Below are 23,143 nucleotides of genomic sequence, written 5' to 3' on the forward strand. Positions count from 1 at the left end.
CAATCAGTCAGCTTTGTGTCTAGGTTTTAAGGCTTCCATGTAATCTAACATTGTTTTTTGGTGTTTATTGAGTTTTTTGGTTTGTTTCTTCATTTTTTAATCTGAGACATATACACAAGTTACAACTACCTTGATGGAGAATAAAGGAATAGATATTCAAAAATACAACCTTAATTCACTGGATGCCTTAGGACTATATTTCCTTATAATTAATGGATTTGTGCCAGGCCATGGTTGAGCCTGGAATTGACAACTTAGATTCCTGGAATACTCCTAAATAGATACTCTTCGTTTTAAACAGCTAAAATCTTTAATAATACAGTACAAGATTTATGCAGTTCACTCCTTGAAGTTCCCCAAAATTATAACTTTTTATTTATACCATTCTAAGTTATAACTGAGTGGCATTGTTTTTAACCACCATGAACACTTTTTTCCCCTACATTTAGTTAAAATAGAAAATTGCATGTAAATTTAAGTTACAAATGCTCACAATAATTATTGTATTCATAACCAAATTACTTTCAATAATTGTTTTGTGGAAGCAGCACCCATCTAAATATTTAATCTAAATTCCATCTTCATAAAAATATTAAACTTTCAATTGCATTAAAATACAATGTTTAGGGGTGAAACCAGGGTAGACTAGGAAGCACTAAGACCTGTCTCTCTACCTAAACAAAATTGTACTAGCAAAAACTGTCTGAAGTAACTATATTGGAACTCTGGACTCTAACTGAGCACTCTAACTGAGTGGGAACTGTGGTTAATTTTAGTCAATGTCATCCTTTTAGAATAGCAGCATCTTCAAAGTCTTCATCACTCTGTCCCATGCCAGCCAACATGCCTGCATTCCTGGTGTAATTTGGTGGAACCGGTAGACAATAAGACCTTATCCTCCAAATACTGTGGTTCTGCATTCTAATTGCTGATTACTGCCCATGGTCATTGAGGTATATGCACAGAAGCTGGGCACAGTTGTTTCAACATTCATTAGAAGAAGCAACTTCCAGGCGTTTTAAAGGATAAGCTTTTTTTTTTTTTCTTTTTTCTCCATTTGGGAGAATTAGACATTTAAAAAAAACAACCTCACAAATAGTGGAATTTACAAAATTATGTGCATGTCCAGAGAAAAACACTGGCTCATAAAATACCTGAGAAGACCTAAAACTTTAACCTCACCCTGATTTCTAGCAAAGAGAAACACTTCAACAACAGCAACAACAAAATCAAACTCTAACAAGGGGCAAATCTGATTTCTGAAGATAGAACATTATAAAAAGCAAATGTACAATACTCGAAAAATATCACAAGGCATACAAAGATAGATGAAAGTATGGCCCAATCAAAGAAACAAAATAAACTGAGAGAAACCATTCTTGAGGGAGCCTGGATTTTGGAATTACTAGAAAAAGCCTTTAAAACCACATTTTTAAAGATGTACAAAGAACTAAGGGAAGACAATGATAAAGAGAATAAAATGATGGAGGAACAAAAGGAAATATTGATAATGAGAAAGAAATTATTTTTAAAAAGAATCAAAAAGAAATTCCAGAGGTTAAAAATTACAATAACTATAATGAAAAGTTCACCTCAGGGGTTCAAAACCAGACATGAGCAGGCAAAAACATCAGCAAACTTGAAGAAAGGATATTTGAAATTATCGAGTTCAAGGAAGAAAAATGAATGAAGAAAAATGAACAAAGCCTAAGGGACTTGTGGGACACCATCCTGTGAATGAGCATACACACTGTGGGAGTCCCAGAAAGACAGAAATGGGCAGAATGGGCAGAAAGAATATTTAAAGAAATAATGGCTTAACATAGTCCCAATTTAATAAAATACATAAATTTACAAATCCAAGAAGCTTAGTGAACTTCAAGTTGGATAAACTCAAAGACACCTACACCAAGACACATTATATTCAAGTTGGTGATAAACAAAGATAATGAGTGACTATTGAAAGAAACAAGAGAAAGAATTCATCACCTAAAAGATATCTTCAATAAAGTGATCAGGCAATTTCTCATCAGAAACACTGGAGGCCAAAAGGCAGTGGATTGATAAATTCAAAGTGCTGAAATACAAACTTGTTAACTGAGAGTTTTATATCAGGCAAAATGTTCTTCAATAATGAAGTAGAGACTTCCCTGGTGGTCCAGTATTTAAGACTCCACCCTCCCAATGCAAGGGCCATGGGTTTGATCCGTGGTGGGGAACTAAGATCCCACATGCCACACAGTGTGGCCTTAAAAAAATTTTTTTAAAGAGTAGAAATTAAGACATTCCCAGATAAACAAAAGTTGAGGGACATCATTAACACTAGACTTTCCCTGTAAAAAATGCAAAAGGGAATACTTCTTGTTGAAATGAAAGTTTGCTAAACAGTGACACAAAACCATAAGAAGAAATAAAGATCTGCAGTGAGGTAAAATTGCAGTAAAGGCAATAATAAAAACTAATATTATTGTTATTTTTGTTGTAACTCCATTTATTAAAATTTTTTCTTGGGCTTCCCTGGTGGCGCAGTGGTTGAGAGTCCACCTGCCGATGCAGGGGACACAGGTTCATGTCCCGGTCTGGGAAGATCCCACATGCTGCAGAGTGGCTGGACCTGTGAGCCATGGCCGCTGAACCTGTGCATCCGGAGCCTGTGCTCCGCAACAGGAGAGGCCACAACAGTGGGAGGCCTGTGTACCGCAAAAAAAAACCAAAAACAAAACAAAAAAAATTTTTCAATGATTAAAATAAAAATTTATAAAAACAATTATTGATCTATGTAATTAGAAACAGTATGTATATGTATGTAATTTATGTCATCAATTATAGAAAAAGCTGGATGGATCTATAAAGGAGCACATGTTTTTATGCTATTGCAGTTAACCATCAATAGGTCAAAGAATACGTTACAAAAGTAATATGAAAATGTTTGTTTAAATGAACGAAAACACAAGAGACCAAAGCAAGAGATGCAGAGAAAGCAGAGTTCAGAGAGAAATTTATAGCTGCAAGTACCTACATTGAAAAAGAATAATGATCTAAAATCAATTACCTAATCTTATATTTTAAAGAACTATAAAAAGAGGACAAACTAAACCAAAAGCTAGCAGAAGGAAAGAACTAATAAAGACTAGAACAGAGATAAACAAAACAAAAAACAGAGAAAATCAATAAAACCAAAGGCTGGTTCTCTGAAAAAGTCAGGGAAATTATCAAAACTTTAGCTAGATTCGCAAAGAGGAAAAATCGAGTATATGCAAATAATTAAAATCAGAAATGAACCTAGGGAGATTACTAATGGCTGTACAGAGATTAAAATATTATCAGAGGATATGATGGAGCTGTGTCCAAGATGGAAGAGTAGGAAAACCCCAATCTCACCTCTTCTCACAGGCACACAAAAATAGCTCTGATTTGCAGAGGAACTACTGATGAGAAAAAGAAGATGAGCAGAAAAGATCTTCTACAACTAAAGATATAAAGAAGGAACCACAATGAGCCAGATAGGAGTGATGGAGAAGCAGTATGGTTAAGAGAAAAGAACAAAGAACCAAAATAAGAACAAAATAATGCCATTTGCAGCAACATGGTTGGACCTGGAGATTGGCATACTGAGTGAATTGAGTCAGAGAAAGACAAATATCATGTGATATCGTTTACATGTGGAATCTAAAAAAAGGCTTCAAGTTAACTTATCTATTGGCTTGGCCAAAAAGTTCTTTTGGGTTTTTCATACAATGTTATGGAAAAACCCAAAAGAACTTTTTGGCCAACCCAATACAAAACTGAAATAGAGTTACAGATGTAGAAAATAAACTTATGGTTACGGGGGGTAAGAGTGGGGGAGGGATAAATTGGAAGACTGAGACTGACACATATACATTACTATATATAAAATAGATAACTAATAAGGACCTACTGCATAACACATGGAATTCTACTCAATACTCTGTAATGGCCTATATGAAAAAAGAATCTTAAAAAGAATGGATATATGTATACGCATAACAGATTCACTTTGCTGTACACATGAAACTAACACAACATTGTAAGTCAACTATACCCCAATAAAAATTAAAATAAAATAAAACAAAAGTCATCTGTAAAAAAAAAGATTCGTATTTCCAAGTGAGCAAATTAGCAGAGGTTGTTTCCAAGGTGTGAACAGTTTGAGCCAAACATTGGGCTCCCCAGCACACATCTCCTGCACCAGGAAGTCAAGCCTTCAGAACACTGGCTTTGAAGGTGAGTGGGGATTACTTTCAGAAGAGCCAAGGGCTCATAGTAGTCAACACACAACACAGAAGATCCCATGAAGCCCAAATTGGAGCTGCCCTACAGCATGTAGCTCTCATTACTAGAGGAGAGTGCAGTGCTTGGACACATAGGATGTCTCCTGCAAAAGGTCACTTCTCCAATGTCAGGCAATGTAACCAACCTACCAGATATATATAAAAAAAAAATCAGCAAATTAGATGAAATAAGGTGACAGAGGAATATGTTCCAAATGAAGCAACAATATGAAACCCTAAAAAAAGAACTAAGTGAAGTGCACATAACAATCTACTTGATAGAGAGTGCAATGTAATGACTGTAAAGATGTTCAAAGAACTCAGGAGAAGATTAGATGAACAGAGTGAGAAGTTAGAAGTTTTTAACAAAGAGTTAGAAAATATAAAGAAGAATAAAATGGAGATGAATAATACAAAAAATGAAATGAAAAATATACTAGAAGGAATCAACAGCAGATTAGATGATACAGACAAAGAGAGCAGTGAGCTGAAAGATAAAGTACTGGAAAACACTGAAGCTGAACAGGAGAAAAAAAAAAAGATGGAGAGATATACCATGTTCTTGGATTGGAAGAATCGACATTGTGAAAATGACTATACTAGACAAAGCAATCTATAGATTCAATGAAATCCCTATCAAGCTATCAATGGCATTTTTCACAGACCTAGAACAAAAAAATTTCACAATTTGTATGGAAACACAAAAGACCCTGAATAGCTAAAGCAATCTTGAGAAAGAAAAACAGCTGGAGAAGTCAGGCTCCTGGACTTTAGACTATACTACAAAGCTACAGTAATCAAGACAGTATGGTACTGGCACAAAAACAAATATAGATCAATGGGACAGGATAGAAAGCCCAGAGGTAAACCCACGCACATATGGTCACCTTATCTTTTTTTTTTTCCAGTACACGGGCCTCTCACTGTTGTGGCCTCTCCCGTTGTGGAGCACAGGCTCCGGACGCGCAGGCCCAGTGGCCATGGCTCACAGACCCAGCCGCTCCGTGGCACGCGGGATCCTCCAGGACCAGGGCACGAGCCCATGTCCCCTGCATAGGCAGGCGGACTCTCAACCACTGCACCACCAGGGAAGCCCCTCGTCACCTTATCTTTGATAAAAGAGGTAAGAACATACAATGGGGGAAACACAGACTCTTCAATAAGTGGTGCTGTGAGAATTGGACAGCTATATGTAAAAGAATGAAATTAGAACACTCCCTAACACCATACACAAAACTAAACTCAAAATGAATTAAAGACCTAAATGTAAGGCCAGACACTGTAAGACTCTTAGAGGAAAACATAGGCACAGCACTCTATGACATAAATCACAGCAAGATGGTTTTTGACCCACCTCCTAGAGAAATGGAAATAAAAATAAACAAATGGGACCTAATGAAACTTAAAATATTTTGCACAGCAAAGGACACCATAAACAAGATGAAAAGACAACCTTCAGTCTGGAAGAAAATATTTGTATTTGAAGAAACTGACAAAGGATTAATCTCCAAAATTTACAAGCAGCTCATGCAGCTCAATATCAAAAAAACAAAAAACCCAATCCAAAATGGGCAGAAGACCTAAATAGACATTTCTCCAAAGATATAAAGATGGCTAACAAACACATGAAAAGATGCTCAACATCACTAATCATTAGAGAAATGCAAATCAAAACTACAATGAGATGTCACCTCACACAGGTCAGAATGACCATCATCAAAAAATCTACAAACAATAAATGCTGGATAGGGTGTGGAGAAAAGGGAACCCTCTCGCACTGTTGGTGGGAATGTAAATTGATACAGCCACTATGGAGAACAGTATGGAAGTTCCTTAAAAAACTAAAAATAGAATTACCATATGACCCAGCAATCCCACTACTGGGCATATACCCAAAGGAAACCATAATTCAAAAAGATACATGCACCCCAGTGTTCATTGCAGCACTATTTACAATAGCCAGGACATGGAAGCAACCTAAGTGTCCATCGACAGATGAATGGATAAAGAAGATGTGGCACATATATACATAAAAAGAAACGAAATTGAGTTATTTGTAGTGAGGTGGATGGACCTAGAGTCTGTCATATAGAGTGAAGTAAGACAGAAAGAGAAAAACAAATACCATATGCTAACATATATATGGAATCTAAAAAAAGAAAAAATGGTTTTGAAGAACCTAAGGGCAGGACAGGAATAAAGACACAGATGTAGAGAATGGACTTGAGGACATGGGGAGGAGGAAAGGTAAGCTGGGACGAAGTGAGAGAGTGGCATGGACATATTTACACTACCAAATGTAAAATAGCTAGTGGGAAGCAGCCACATAGCACAGGGAGATCAGCTCAGTGCTTTGTGACCACCTAGAAGGGTGGGATAGGGAGGATGGGAGGGAGATGCAAGAGGGAGGAGATATGGGTATCTATGTATATGTATAGCTAATTCACTTTGTTATAAAGCAGAAACTAACACACCATTGTAAAGCAATTATACTCCAATAAAGATTAAAAGAAAAAAAAATCTTTAGCATTACTGTGAACTGGAAAATTAGTCACCCATAGCTTGTAGACCCCAAGTTGAAATTTTGATACAAAGAGAATTGGTGAGGGAGTTATATTAAAACATTAAACCTGTTAATATGTGAACTCTTCAAAAAAAAAAAAAGTAATGAAGCCATAATAGCTGAAAACTTCCCTAACTTGGGAAAGGAAATGGTCATCCAAGCAGAGACAATCCCAAATAGAATGAACCCAAAGAAGACCACACCAAGACATGTTGTAATGAAACAGCAAAAATAAAACCTAAAGAGAGAATTTTAAAAGCCCAAGGAAAAAGGAACAAGTTAAGTACAAGGAAACTCCCATAAGGCTAAAAGCTGACTAGTCAGCAGAAACACTGCAGGCCTGAAGGGAGTGGCAGGATATATTTTAAATAATGAAAGGGGAAAACTTACAACCAAGAACACTCTACCCAGTAAGGCTCTCATTCAGATTTGATGGAGAGTTCAAAAGTTTTACAAGCAACCAAAAGCTAAGAGAGTTCAGCACCACCAAACTAGGTTTACAAGAAAAGTTAAGGGGACTTCTCTAAGTGAGAAAGAAAAGCCCACAACTAGAAACATAAAAATTGCAAAAGGAAAAATCTCATTGGTAAAGGCAAATATACTGCAAAGTCAGTAAATCAGCCATGTATTAAGCTAGAAGGAAGGCTAAAAGACAAAATTATACAATCATGTATACTCACAATAACTAGTTAAGGGATACACAAAACAAAAAGATTTAAAATATGATGTCAAAAACAGTAAGTGTGGTGAGGGAAGTAAAAAGGCAAGGTTGTTTAAAATGCATTTAATCTTAAGAGATCAGCAACTTAATCAAGTATTTTACATATATTTGTATTTATTTTGCTAAGTACAGTGTGAGGAACATGGACAATAACTATGTAATATCTTCACATGTTTTAACTAGATTTATCATGATAATCATTTTGACACATATAGAAATACCAAATCACTATGTTGTGTAACAGATACTATCATAGTGTTGTAGGTCAGTTTTACTTCAAAAACAAAAAAGAAACAAACAAACTCACAGAAAAACAGATCAGATTTGCGGTTATCAGAGTCAGGGGATTGGGGAAGGGACAATTGGAAGAAGGTGGTTAAAAGGTTCAAACTTCCAGTTATAAGATAAATAAGTACTAGGGATGCAATATACATCATAAATTTAGGTAACACTGCTGTACTTTATATGTGAAAATTGCTAAGAGAGTAAATCCTAAGAGTTTTCATGTCAAGAAACTTTTTTTTAAATTTCTTTAATGTTATACCTGCTGTGAGAATCATTTCATAATGTATGTGAGTAGAATCATAATGCTGTACACATTATACTTACACAGTGCTGTATGTCAATTATATCTCATAAAACTGGAAGATAAAAGAGGATATTATGAAAAGTTGCACAACAAAAATTAGACAATCTAGAAGAAGTGGATAAATGCTTTGAAAAACTCTATTTACTTACACTGACTAAAAAAGAAACAGATTACTTCAACAGACCTATATCAAATTAAGAGACTGAATTAGTAATCAAAGACCTGCCAAAAAGGAAAAATCAGGGTCAGATAACATCAATGGTAAATTCTACCAAATGTTTAAGGAATTGAATAATTAAGGTAATCCTTTTCAAATATTCAAAAAATGTGGAAAGAAGGAAACAATAAATTACTCTATGAGGCCAGATGTTCCCTGTTACAAAAGCCAGATAAAGACATCACACAAGAATAAAATTATGGACCATGATCATTTCTAAATATAGATATTAAAATACTCAAGAAAATATTTGAAGATCAGATCCGCTAGAATGTTGAAAAGAGTATTCACCATAGTAAAATAGTATTTATGCTATTTATGCAAAGTAAATAAATATTACATTCATTGATTTACCAAAAGTAAATCAATGTAATACATTACATGATTATAATGAAGGGGAAATAAAAACACTATCAAATGATCATTTCAACTTACACAGAAAAGGAAGTTGAGAAAATCCAACATTCTCTGCTGATAAAAACTCTCAAGAAACTAGGAATAGAAGGAAAAGCCCTCAAAATGATACAGGGTATTTCTGAAAAACCCACAGCTAATATTATACTCAATGGTGGAAACTAAGATCAGGAACAATACAAGGATGTATTGTTTCACTGCTGTTATATAACCTTATACTAGAAGTTTTAGCACGGGGATTATAGAGGAAAAAGAAATGAAAGGCATCCAAATTGGAAAGAGAGAGGTAAAACAATGTGTATTTGCAGATGACATGATCTTATGCATAGAAAATCTCAAGAATTCAGAAAAAGCTACTAGAACTAATTACCAAACTTAACAAGAGTGCAGAATACAAGATTAACATACAAAAATCAGTTTTGTTTATATAAATGTCAGTGAACACACTGAACATGAAATTTTTAAAATTCCATTTACAAGAACAACAAAACAAATACTTAAGAATGAACCTAATTAAGGAAGTAAAATATTTGCTGCTGAAAACCAAAAAACATTATTGCTGCAAGAAATTAAAGAATACCTAAATACTTGGAAAGTCATCCCATGTTCATAGATAGGAACGCTTAACATGGTTAAGAAGTCAATACTATCCAAAGCAATCTACAGATTAATGCAATGCCTATCAAAACTCTAACAGCCTTTTTTATAGAAATGAGTAATCCAATCCTCAACCTCATATGGAACTATAAGAACTACAATCAGACAAAAAAATCTTGAAAAACAACAAAGTTAAAGGAGTCACATTTATAAACATTGAAATTAGAAATATGCTATAATACCTACAGTAAATTAACACTGTTGTACTGGAAGAAGGACAGGCATATAACCCAATGGAACAGAAGAAAATGCAGAAATTAATCCTCATATATATGGTCAATTGATTTTCAACAAGAGTGCAAGACCATTCAATTGGGGGAAAGGACAGTCTCTTCTCAACAAATAATGCTGAAAAAATCTTGATATCCACATGCAAAAGACTGAAGTTGGATCCTTACCCTACACCATATGCAAAAGTTAACTGAAAATGGATCAGAGACAAACTTTAGCAGTAAAACTGTAACACTTTCCCAAGAAAATTCTCAGGGAAAACTTTATCACATTGGATTATGTCATGATTTCATAGATATAACACCAAAGCATAAGCAAAAAAAGTAAAAAAATAAATAAATAAATTGGACTACATCAAATGCAGAACTTTTGTGCATCAAAAGATACTATCAAGAAAGTAAAATACAATGTACAGATTGGGAGAAAATCTTTGCAAATCATATCGCTGACAAGGAATTAACATGCACAATACATAAAGAACTCCTACAGCTCAACAACAGCCACAAAAACCCAATTGAAAAAGGGGAAAGTACTTGAATAGACATTTCTCCAAAGAAGGTATACAAGTGGTCAAAAAGTATATGAAAAGATGCTCAACATCGTTAATCATTAGGGAAATGCAAATCAAAGAACAAAGAGATACCACTTCACATAGGACAGCTATTATTAAAAAAAAAAAAATACAAGTGTTAATGGAGAAATGAGACCTCCTGCACTGCTAGTAGGAGAGCAAAATCATGCATCTTCTCTGGAAAACATTTTTGTGGTTCGTCAGAAAATTAAACACGGAGCTATCATATAACCCAATAATTCTAATCCTGGCTATATAGCCAAAAGAATTGAAATCAGGGGCTCAAACAAATACTTGCACACCAATGTTCACAGCAACATTATTCACAATAGTAAATGATTGGATAAAGAAAATGTGATATACACACAAAACAGAATATTATTCAGCCTTAAAAAGAAAGGAAATTCTGGCATGGTACAACATGCATGACCTTGAAGACAATGCTAAGTGAAATAATGTTAAGTGGGAAAAGGGCAAATACTGTATGATTCCACTTATATCACATGTCTAGAGTAGTCAAATTCAAAGAGACATGAAGTAGAATGTACTTTACCAGGGGCTAGGGAGTGGAGGAAATAGGGAGTTAGTTATTGCTTAATGGTACAGAGTCTATGTTAGGGAAGGTGAAAATATCTGGGGTATATATAGTGCTTATGGTTACAAACATTATAGATGTATTTAATGCCACCAAATTCTATACTTACAATACTTTAAAATGATAAATATCATTATGTATATTTTACTATAATTAAAAAAGGCAATGCTTGATTCTATATTAATGTGTGTGTGTGTATATATATATATATATATATACACACACACACATACATATATATATATAACAAAGGTCAAAGCACTAACAGTTTCTTAGTGAGGTAAATAACATCTCTCCCCTTTGCCTCTGAAAACTGTTTCAAAAATCCTCTTTACCAGAATGGCTTAGTAACACCACTATGTAATTATTTCAGGTACAGGTTATCTTTTTTCTTCATCTCCTAAGTAAGAATTAACCTGATGATGATAGCCTATCGATTAGGATTATTACAAGCATTTGTAAACATGGTTATAGCATCAATGGTTTAAAAACATTCATTACTTAATCACTTCAGGCCTCAGTTTGCTTGTGTATTACCTGGAGGCACCGAACCAGATTAATTCTAAGTCAGTTGCTTCCTTCTGATAGGATGTGATTCTAAAAATTTTCTAGAGTAAAGGCATTTATCTTAACAGGTCCTATGGAGATACACAGGAAAGAAACCAGAAACTTTAGGAGCCAATACCCGACTATATGAGTGGATTCCACAGAATGATCTTCTTGGTAAGACCAAAGAGAAGCAAAATTAAATGGAAGTGAATGAGGGATAATCTGAATGATTACTCAATAACAAATAAATCCAACAAATTTCTATTCAAAATAAGGAATAAACAACAACAACAAAAAACCCTTGATGTCTTCTTCACATTTCTTGTGGAGCTTGCTAAAGAAAAAATTATAAATGGCACTTGATAAAGACTGTAAGGCACACATTATTCAAAACCATCATGATACATATAGCTACTACTGCAATAGACTTCTACAGTAAGTCAGAGAGATTGGGCTCAACTCTGAGTGCAAAAAGGAAAAGTGGGAAACTTGTAGGCAAAGTTCAGAGTAGGGGGTGTCACTGGATGGAAGATTACTAAGGAAACCTCAGGGCCAAGTGGGTACCCTGGCAAAACTGCCTGAATCAGATTCTTGCTGAAGGCAAACATCACTTGGAGGATGGTGAAGTACGAAGCAACAACTACATAGGGTGATCAGATATCAGGTTGGAAGAGTCTCGCTAAACTGACTTAGTAGGATGCTTGCTAAAATTGGGCAATGCAGAGATAAACAAATAAACCCCCAAATCAGGGCCTAGTTGAGAAAAGAGTTCAGAGGAGTTTGACTAGACTTTGGTCAAGGATAGAATCTTTGTTAAGTTCTAACATAAATATGGAATTTATAATTCTCACATTTATGATACAATCTCCCTCCTCAGAATCAGAGTCAAGGAAAGTACCTTTAGATCAGGCTCTCATTAACTTTTGTATACAATATTTCAGCATCATCCTGACTCTGTATCCATCTTCTCCCACCTCTCTTCTCTTTTTCTCACTATAACTATTTGAAAAAAATCTGATAAACCATTTCACCAACTATAATGTTATAAATGGTTCCATATTACTCAAAATAAAGGGCAAATTCCATTTTCCTAAACAGAAACCTCATGACCTTGCCCTCATCTATCTTTCTAGTCATTCTCACATTGAAACCCTGCACATATTACCCCCCTTCCCCAACCACAGAAGCTTTTTTTTCTTAAATCCCTCAGTCCTGTTTACTAAAGAATTCTCACCCCAAAAACTTGTCCAAAGGCAAGTATTTTTCATCATTTAACTCTGTGCAAACCTTTCAGAGGCTTATGGGATCACTTAATTGCTGGAATCACTAGTTGTTGCTTAGCATGGAATAATCAATTGCTGCTTTCTTTAGAGTTTATAGGCATTTACATATGGCCTCATGGCACAGAATTATATAGAAGATGCTCCATAATTGAATTATTTATACAGGTGTCATGATTTTCTGTTTCTGAAACTCTTACAACATAGAATAATGATATATATTTTTTTCTTTTTAGGTCATCCCCAAACCAGAGCTTTTATTACTCACTGTGGAACCAATGGGATCTATGAAGCTATTTACCATGGGGTCCCTATGGTGGGAATTCCTCTGTTTGGTGATCAGCATGATAATATTGCTCGTATAAAAGCCAAAGGGGCAGCTGTTGAAGTAGACTTGCAAAGAATGACAAGTTCCGATCTGCTTAACACTTTGAAAGCAGTTATTAACAACCCTTCGTGAGTATAGAATATATTCTTTTCTGAGAAGCATCAGTATTTTAAAAGGAGTAAATTGTTTTATTCTACTAAATTGATTACTTTTACATAATCACCAGGGGCTGGCTAACATTAAATATGATTGACTTATACCTTTCAAATTTTATGAATGCATTTAGATTCACCTGGGCAATAGATTACTGGGCAACAACGTACAATCTCAAAGAAATACTAAATTTATTTAAATAAACTAAGCTATTACTAAATATTATTATTTTTATTAATAGTGTTTGTTGTTTATTTCTTTAAAATTGCAGATATTACCATTATAAAGAATTCAGGCAATATGACAAAAACATAAGGAGATAAAAATGAAAACCCACTTAACTCTCCTCATGTAGCTGTAACCAATTACCAGTAGAAATATTACCTCAGCTATTTCCTTGTGCTAATTTATAAATAGAAAAGAAAAATAATCTTATAAAAATGGGATCATGTTACTTTTTAATTAAAAATATTTCAAGAGAAAGTCAATGAAGTAAAATTGAGAGCTCCAAGTGGAGACATAGAAGACCCCAGCCTCCCTGTCCCCTGACAAAGATCAACAATTAGACACTATCCATGAACAAAAATATCTCTGGGAGAGCTCTAAAGTTCACTTAAGAAATTTTAGCAACAATGTGGAACAAAAAAACTCTAAGAATAATCACATAAGAACAGTGAAGACAGCTTATTTATGCCTGCATCATCCCATCCCCAGGCCAGCATTGCTCAGCACCAACAGAGAAATTCCCAGCTAGAAAGAGTTCCTCACCAGGAAGGGAAGAGTGAACTGAGTGACCAGCTTCTAAAGCCTTTTGGGGCACAGAAGTAGAAAAACCAATCCTAAATTTGTATGAAGCCACAAAATATCTCAAATAGCCAAAGAAGTCCTGAGAAAGAAGAATGAAGCTGAAGGCATCCCACTTCCTACTTCAAACTATACTGCAAAGCTATAGTAAATTTAAAAGTATGGTATTGGCATAAAAATAGACACATAGACCAAAGGACAGGATTGAGAGCACTGAAACAAACCTTCATATACAAAGTTGAATAATATTTGAAAAAAGAGCCAAGAATAATCAATAGGAAAATGGTTGTCTCTTCATTAAATGGTACTGGGGTAAATTGATAATCATATGCAGAAGAATGAAATTTGGAACTCCATGTTCCATCACTTAGAATCATTGACTAGAAATGGATTAAATACTAAAACATAACCTGAAACCATGAAACTCCCAGAAGAAAACAAAGGGGAAAAATTCCTTGACAAGGGTTTTGCCAACAATATTTTAGGTATGACACAAACAACACAATGAACAAATGCAAAAATCAACAAGTGGGACTACATCAAACTTAAAAGCTTCTGCACAGCAAAATAAATGACCCACAAAATGAAAGGCAACTGGCAAAATGGAAGAAAATACTTGCAAAGTACATATCTGATAAGAGGTTAATATACAAAACATATAAAGAACTCTTATAAAGCAGAGTTACTGAATAGATACTTGTCCAAAGAAGACACACAAATGGCTAACACGTACATGAAAAGCAGTTTGATGTCACTAAGCATCAGGAAATGCAAATCCAAACCTTAATAAAGTATCATCTCACACCTGGTAGAATGGCCACCAACAAAAGACAAGGTATATTGTCTTTTCATCTTGTTTATTGTTTCCTTTGCTGTGCAAAAGCTTTTAAGTTTCATTAGGTCCCATTTGTTTATTTTTGTTTTTATTTTCATTACTCTAGGAGGTGGGTCAACAAAGATCTTGCTGCAGTTTATGTCAAGGAGTTCCTACGTTTTCCTCTAAGAATTTTATAGTGTCTGGTCTTACATTTGAGTGTCTGGTCTTTAATCCACTTGAAGTTTATTTTTGTGTATGGTGTTAGGTAGTGTTCTAATTTCATTCTTTTACATGTAGCTGTCCAGTTTTCCCAGCACCATTTATTGAAGAGACTGTCTTTTCTCCATTGTATGTTCTTGCCTCCTTTGTCGTAAATTAGGTGACCATATGTGCATGGGTCTATCTCTGGGCTTTCTATCCTGTACCATTGACCTATATTTCTGTTTTTGTGCCAGTACCATACTGTCTTGATTACTGTAGCTTTGTAGTATAGTTGGAAGTCTGGGAACCTGATTCCTCCAGCTCCGTTTTTCTTTCTGAAAATTGCTTTGGCTATTCGGGGTCTTTTGTGTTTCCATACAAATTGTAAAAATTTTTGTTCTAATTCTGTGAAGAATGCCATTAGTTTGATAAGGATTGCATTGAATCTGTAGATTGCTTTGGGTAGTATAGTCATTTTCACAATACTGATTCGTCCAATCCAAGAACATGGTATATTTCTCCATCTGTTTATGTCGTCTTTGATTTCTTTCATCAGAGTTTTATAGTTTTCTGAGTACAAGTCTTTCACCTCCTTAGGTAGGTTTATTCCTAGGTATTTTATTCTTTTTGTTGCAATGGTAAATGGGATTGTTTCCTTAATTTCTCTTTCTGATTTTTCGTTGTTAGAATATAGGAATGCCAGAGGTTTCTGTGCATTAATTTTGTATCCTGCAACCTTACCAAATTCATTGATTAGTTCTAGTAGTTTTCTGGTGGCATCTATAGGATTTTCTATATATAGTATCATGTCATATGCAAACAGTGACAGTTTTACTTCTTCTTTTCCAATTTGTATTCCTCTTATGTCTTTTTCTTCTCTGATTTCTGTGGCTAGGACCTCCAAAACTATGCTGAATAAGAGTGGTGAGAGTGGACATCCTTGTCTTGTTCCTGATCTTAGAGGAAACGCTTTCAGTTTTTCACCATTGAGTGTGATGTTTGCTGTGGGTTTGTCATATATGGCCTTTATTATATTGAGTAGGTTCCCTCTATGCCCATTTTCTGGAGAGTTTTTCTCATAAATGGGTATTGAACAAAAGCTTTTACTGCATCTATTGAGATGATCATATGGTTTTTATTCCTTAATTTGTTAATATGGTGTATCACATTGATTGATGTGCATATACTGAAGAATCCTTGCATCCCTGGGATAAATCCCACTTGATCATGGTGTATGATCATAAGGACAACCTTCAGAATGTGAGAAAATATTTGTAAATGAAGCAATGGACAAAGGATTAATCTCCAAAATGTACAAACAGCTCATGGAGCTCAATATCAAAAAAAAAAAAAAAAAAAAAAGAATCCAATTAAAAAATGGGCAGAAGACCTAAATAGACATTTCACCAAAGAAGACATACAGATTGCCAACAAACACATGAAAAGATGCTCGACATCACTAATTATTAGAGATAAAATCAAAACTACAATGAGGTATCACCTCACACTGGTCATAATGGCCATTATCAGAAAATCTAGAAACAATGAACGCTGGAAAGGGTGTGGTGAAAAGGGAACCCTCTTGCACTGTTGATGGGAATGTAAATTGATACAACCACTATGGAGAATAGTATGGAGATGCCTTTAAAAACTAAAAATAGAACTACTATATGACCCAGCAATGCCACTCCTGGGCATATACCCTGAGAAAACCATAATTCAAAAAGAGATATGTACCACAATATTCATTGAAACACTATTTACAATAGCCAGGACATGGAAGCAACCTAAATGCCCATTGACAGATGAATGGATAAAGAAGATGTGGCACATATATACAATGGAATATTACTCAGCCATAAAAAAAATTGAGTTATATGTAGTGAGGTGGTTGGACCTAGAATCTGTCACACAGAGTGAAATAAGTCAGAAAGAGAAAAACAAATACCATATGCTAACGCATATATATGGAATTTAAAAAAATGGTACTGATGAACCTAGTGGCAGGGCAGGAATAAAGATGTAGACATAGAGAATGAACTTGAGGACACGGCGGGGAAGGGGGAAGCTGGGGTGAAGTTAGAGTAGCAGCGACATATATACACTATGAAATGTAAAATAATTAGCTAGTAGGAAGCAGCAGCATAGCACAGGGTGATCAGCTTGGTGCTTTGCCATGACCTAGAGGGGTGGGATAGGGAGGGTGGGAAGGAGGCTCAAGACGGAGGGGATATGGGGATATATGTATGCATTTGGCTGATTCACTTTGTTGTACAAAAGAAAGTAACATAGATTGTGAAGCAATTATACTCCAGTAAAGATCTATTTAAAAAAAAAATAAAGACAAGTTATAACAAGTGTTGGTGAGGATATGAAGAATGGGGAACTCTAGTGCACTCTTGGTGGGAATGCAAATGGTGCAGTGACTATAAAAAAGAAGTATGGAGGCTCCTCAAAAGATTAAAAATAGAACTACTACACTCTCCAGTAATCCTACTTCTGGGTATGTATCTAAAGGGAATAAAAACAGAATATGGAAGAGATATCTTCACTCCCATGTTCATTGCAGCCTTGTTCACAATAGCCAAATATGAAAACAACCTAAGTTTCTGTCAGTGGATGAAAGGATAAAGAATATGTGGTATATGTATATAAAGGAATATTATTCAGCAAAGAGAAAATAGGAAATCTTTCCATTTGTGATAATATGGCATCATGCTAAATGAAATAAGTCAGAGAAGGAAAAATACTGTATGATAGCACTTATATTTGTATATAAAAAGTGAAACGCACAGAAACAGATACTAGAGTGGTGGTTACCAGGAGCTAGGAGTTGGAGGAATGAAGAGATGTTATACAAAATTACAAACTTTCAGTAAATTGAAACTTACTTCAGTGAATAAATTGTGGGGAACTTTGTACAACATGAAGATTAGCTGTAATCATAGATAAATAAATTCCTAATGATGAATGATTATATTTATTATGTTATTCTTTCTCATAAAAATCAAATAAATATACTCTGTGAGGAAAAAACATTAAAATTAAGAGTATTGCCAGGCTTTGGATAAATATTTCTTTAATATCAGATAAATTCTTACTAAAAATTTCATATAAATCTATGAACAAATTTTGACAGTAGAGATTAGAATAATTATTTTGTAAATATTTCCAATTTTGGTCAGTATAGAATGACTTTTACTTGAAGTCAATTCTCAACTTCCAGTCCATGTCTCTTAAACATCACATGTTAATTTCTGTTAGCTGCATTATCATTACAACATTATCAAAGCTTACAACATACGCATCTTGTCCATGACCACATTTCCAACATTGTTTAGCATTAGTTTGGTGTTTATATGGACTTGATGTAATTCATGTTTTATTACAGTATTTCTATTCCTGAACGATTTTATTATTTTTTTATCTGACAAATATTTTGTTTCTGTGTCTTGGAGCTTTTGTTGTTGTTTCCTTGTTTTCCTGAGATATATCCAGAGGTATTTACTCCTTAAATTCTTGTGTATTAAGAAAGGCCTGTAGTATTTTTTTTTTTTAACCAAAGAGCAACAGGACTTTGTATAATTTTTTCTTTTTTTAGCCACAATTATCTTCCTCAGAACTTTCTACATGCTGTTCCACTATTTTCTATAATTTAATGTTCTGTATTCTCCATCAATGGTGACTGCACTTCAGTGTGGGAGAATAACCTCCCTTCTTCATGTCCTTCACAAACCCAAGGAAATCCTTTTTCTAAGTCAGCCGTTCAAAAACTTAAACCAAAACCAGGGACTGGTCTTCTGTTCCTTGACTAAAATTAGAAGGGTTAGTGTTCTAGTTATTGCCATTTTTCCCTCTCACCACTGCACTTGCATCCCTCTGTTGCTTGAAGCAAAGTTTCCAGCATCTACTCAATCTCAGGCCCTACTTCTTGCCCATAGGGTCATATTAAGCTTTTTGTTTTCAATTGAAATATCATGGCCGTGAAGATCACAGACTGAAATCTTTCTTGCTACTGTTGAAGACTAGCTTCTTGTTAACACTAACACTCCAGACAGAACCTGGGGAAGGTTGAGGGGGAAGGGGAAGGGGTTCCTTTCTCATAGACCTACCCCTCAATGCTGCTTCCTGTCACTATCATGTTCCCAATACCATACTCAGCAAATGAGATCAAATTCTATATTCTCAACCTACATATTCTACATTCCTATTTCTGAACCTTTAAAATTCTACTTCCAATTAGAAATTATTTTTTCCCCTACCTCCAATCATTACTAAGACTATGAAACATCCAATGAATTCCAGCTGATAGACCACCTTATCTAGAAATATCTCGAGGAAACAAACTTTCAAGTGCATTCTGTGACCTTAGTGATATATTTATGAAATAATGTATTAATAATTATGTAATATACCTTTGATAATATATAAAAATTTTAGGTATTTCATGTCCTTAACAAATTTTTCAAGTGAGTATCTACACATTTATTCAATCCTTAGCTATAAAGAGAATGCTATGAAGTTATCAAGAATTCACCATGATCAGCCTATGAAGCCCCTGGACCGAGCAGTCTTCTGGATTGAGTTTATCATGCGCCACAAAGGAGCCAAACACCTTCGGCCAGCCATCCACAACCTCACCTGGTACCAGTACAATTCTTTGGATGTGATTGGGTTCCTGCTAGCATGCATGGCAACTTTTATATTCCTGGTCACTAAATGTTGCCTGTTTTGTTACTGGAAGTTTGGTAAAACTGCAAAGAAGAAAAAGAAAGAGTAGTGGGTTTTTTTTTGTTTTTTTAACAGTTGGGCTGGAAACCTTGATAAGCTCCATCTGAATTAATCCAGCCACTGATTTAAACAGATTCCTCTCCTACTCTCCTGGGTTCTTATCTATTCCTTAGCTTATCAAGTCAAAGATCAAAGACTCACCCCCAAAATGTGCCACATGATTTAGAATTAAGGTTTAAAATAATCTATTCTTTAAAAAGAGATGATAAACAAATAAACACATGGAAGTTGCTACCATTAAAGACTTAGTGTTTTACTTCATTCATTGCTTTCAGCTCAACAAATTGAGATGCTGCTTGAGGGCTTAGGAACATAATGATTAACAATTTTCAGTACTGATCATATTGAATATTTCCTAAATATCTAACATCATTTTGGGTCCAGCATGTAAGAATTATTACATATTATCTAAAGGAACTTTACAAGAAGTAGTGTAGAGCATACTCTCTCTACTCAGAGTTTCCCTTCCAATCAGGAAGGTCAGGAGACTGTTAGGGTTTCTACTCTGCTATTAAGCACGTTTTACACCATCACTTTCCTTTCATATGACACACTGGACTTTGTCTCTCTTAGAATACAAAACACTATTTTTTGTCTTTGATTTGAAGATTGTCTTTCATTTGGATATTAATAATGATAGTACTTCATTTGTATTGTAACACTTTGTGGCTTCAGAAAACTAGCTAATTATCATATGTTAGCATGGTTAATAGTATGATGGAGCAAAAGTAAATGATTGGAATTTAATACCCACTTTTTAAAAGTAACTTAATTTTTTAAAAAATTCTTTCCTACATTAATTTTACTTACAATAAACACATTTGGAAATAAGCAAACTTCTTAGACTACACTGCAGATTCTTTGAGGGAAAAATGCATTTCTCTGAAATACTATCTGCTGTGAGGATGATTTCTACATATAATCAGAAACTCGGTGAGTTTTCTCATTTCTTCCTTTTCTTTTACTCCATAACTTCCCCTGGTCTTCTCACAAACTGTATTGTGATCACTATACCAAGCATAAGTACTTAGGCTTCTTATTAACTAGTGTCAGCCTGAAATCTGCAGTAAACATGAAGACAACATGTTGAATTTTAATAGAAAGTTCTCAAAAAAAGTATTCCCTCTCCTTCTTCTCTAACCATACAGGGTCAATTTTGGGGAGTTCTGACAGTGATTTTATTTTGAAATTCTGCCAAATTCTCCATTTAAAAAAAAGTCTCTTTCTTTCATTTCCAAAAAGTCTATCTTCAGTATGCTTGCCAATAATTTGCCCATGAGGTCAAAAAATTATTCAATATAATACATATCAACCAAGTTCAGTAATAATTTACTATGGACTTTGCCTGAAGACTATATAAAATAAACTTTCTTCTCTTCCCTCATAATATAGGCCAATGAGATATGAATTATCTGGATATCCTTCAGAAAATTGTACTAACCAGCTATGTTGACAACACTGCAAATCAGAAAGATGAGCAAAAAAGTGGTTAGTATGTTGGGCAACTGTGTAAGACACATGAGCTTTAGAAGGGGGAGAAAAACCCTATGAATATTCAAGTGTGATCTTCCACATCAGTAAAATTAATTGAGATCCAGTGATCAGGGATATTTAAGGTTATCATTTCCAAAAGAGGATAGATTTTGCATTTTGCCTTTTTTCTGCAAAGAAAAATAATAGATATTGTATGCCTTTTCAGGAATTAGGGGAAGCATATTTTTCCATTCTGTGACTCGTAGGTCAGATAACTCAAAAGACTATCAGTTCTGAATGGACCCAGAGCAGGAAAGAATTCTGCAGTAGGTCCAGCCTGTAATAGTCTGTAATATTAGGTAGACCTTATAGTATTAAATACATCAGCTGTGAGAGAAGACACTGTACGGAATCTCTGCCAAGCTTAACAGAAGAATCACAACACAGCAATATAAAGTCATCTGGACTGAAGAATTATGTGTTTTTGGAAAAACAACTCCTGACATGTTATGGGACCCTGTTAAATATGGAACACTCAACCATGGGACATCATGGTATTTCTCACCTGAGACCAACCATCATAGAATTGGCATTAAGCAATTAAGTAGGCAAAATTACCCAGCCAGGTCACATCAGACCGCTTTTATCATCATCCACCCCAGTTCTGACTCCTAGAACAAATTAACAAAGTGACTATGGTGACAGAGAGTAAAGCTATGCATGGGCCCCAGTGTATGGGATCCTATTTACTGAGGCTCATGTAACTACTCCCTGAGTGTCAAAAGGATCATATCTGCTTGGAAGAGAATTAAACATTGAGTTCCTGATAGGGCATCATTGCTAGAGTAGACCAACTTGACACTGAGGCCAATTTCCTAAATTGGATCCCTTTCACACTGGCTATTTACCCTGACAGAAATAGTTAGATAATACTGGAAATGATTTTATCTTATTATCTACATGGACTCTGCAAAAAGGTCACATTTCATTGACCCAGAATTTTAGCAATTTTATTGGTTCCTAAGACTGAGAGGTATAAAAGTGGTATAAAAATCAAGATATTTTAAGGCCACGGGTGAAAATTGACTTCAGCATCAACACAAACTGAGTACCTTAGTTTTTCAGTAGAAAACAGTGTAGAGCATTTTGAATTTCCAATTTATGGCAGTTCCTTTCCCAGATGTCAATTCTCCTCAAGTTCTCATTTCTTTTTCTTCACTCATTGATACCCCCAGTTTCTGCTATTGATTCTGTTTTTGGCAATGTAATCTCAAAAGTGGCTATAGTCAGAAAGCTATAGTGATCTTAGGGTTCACCTCATTAGCTTCCCTTCTCTTAGTTGTCATGTTTCTGTGATGCCTGATATTCATAACTGAAAATAGTGTTACGTATAATTTGTCCAGTTTTCTATTTGCTCATGGCAGAGGGTTAGTCTGGTTCCAGTTATACCATCATGGACAAAAATGGAGTCAATACCTTAACTGACTTAATTACTAAGAAATTTAAATGACTTGGAAAAATCTCTGAATAAACAAATTGAAGCAGAACCGGAGGAAGCTTTGCAACAAGAATGGAATTTTTGTAATGTAAAAATTTAGTGACTCACTGAACTCAAATCCAAGAGAAAGCCCACTCTCTTATTTTTCCAGACATCCGAAGACTAAGAGAACAAAATAAACACTTTTAGTTTTTTCCTACTAAAGTACAAATGGTTAACATCCAAGCCAGGAAACATCTAATAACATTGAGAGAGTAATACTGATAATGGATGAATTCATTGGCTGTGGGTCAAAGTTATTTATCCCTTTTGTGGTTCATAACAAATATAACTCAGCAGAATCATTAATACAAGAAATTTTTAATGATATCCAAACATTTATTGAGATATAATCAACAT

At 34.7% G+C, this 23,143-nt stretch overlaps 1 protein-coding gene across 1 annotated transcript in view; it reads left to right on the plus strand.

Annotated features, from left to right (window-relative positions):
• The window catches only part of LOC114902691 (UDP-glucuronosyltransferase 2C1-like), an 86,885-nt gene that overhangs the window by 13,899 nt on the left and 49,843 nt on the right, over positions 1-23,143 (plus strand). The window contains 3 exon segments of the mRNA XM_029235159.1: positions 11,486-11,573; positions 12,916-13,135; positions 19,483-19,626. Of these exon segments, the coding sequence (XP_029090992.1) occupies positions 11,486-11,573; positions 12,916-13,135; positions 19,483-19,626 (452 nt within the window).

The sequence above is a fragment of the Monodon monoceros genome, unplaced genomic scaffold, assembly GCF_005190385.1.
Source record: "Monodon monoceros isolate NGI ecotype Baffin Bay Population unplaced genomic scaffold, NGI_Narwhal_1 Super_Scaffold_20, whole genome shotgun sequence".
NCBI classification, from domain to species: domain Eukaryota; kingdom Metazoa; phylum Chordata; class Mammalia; order Artiodactyla; family Monodontidae; genus Monodon; species Monodon monoceros.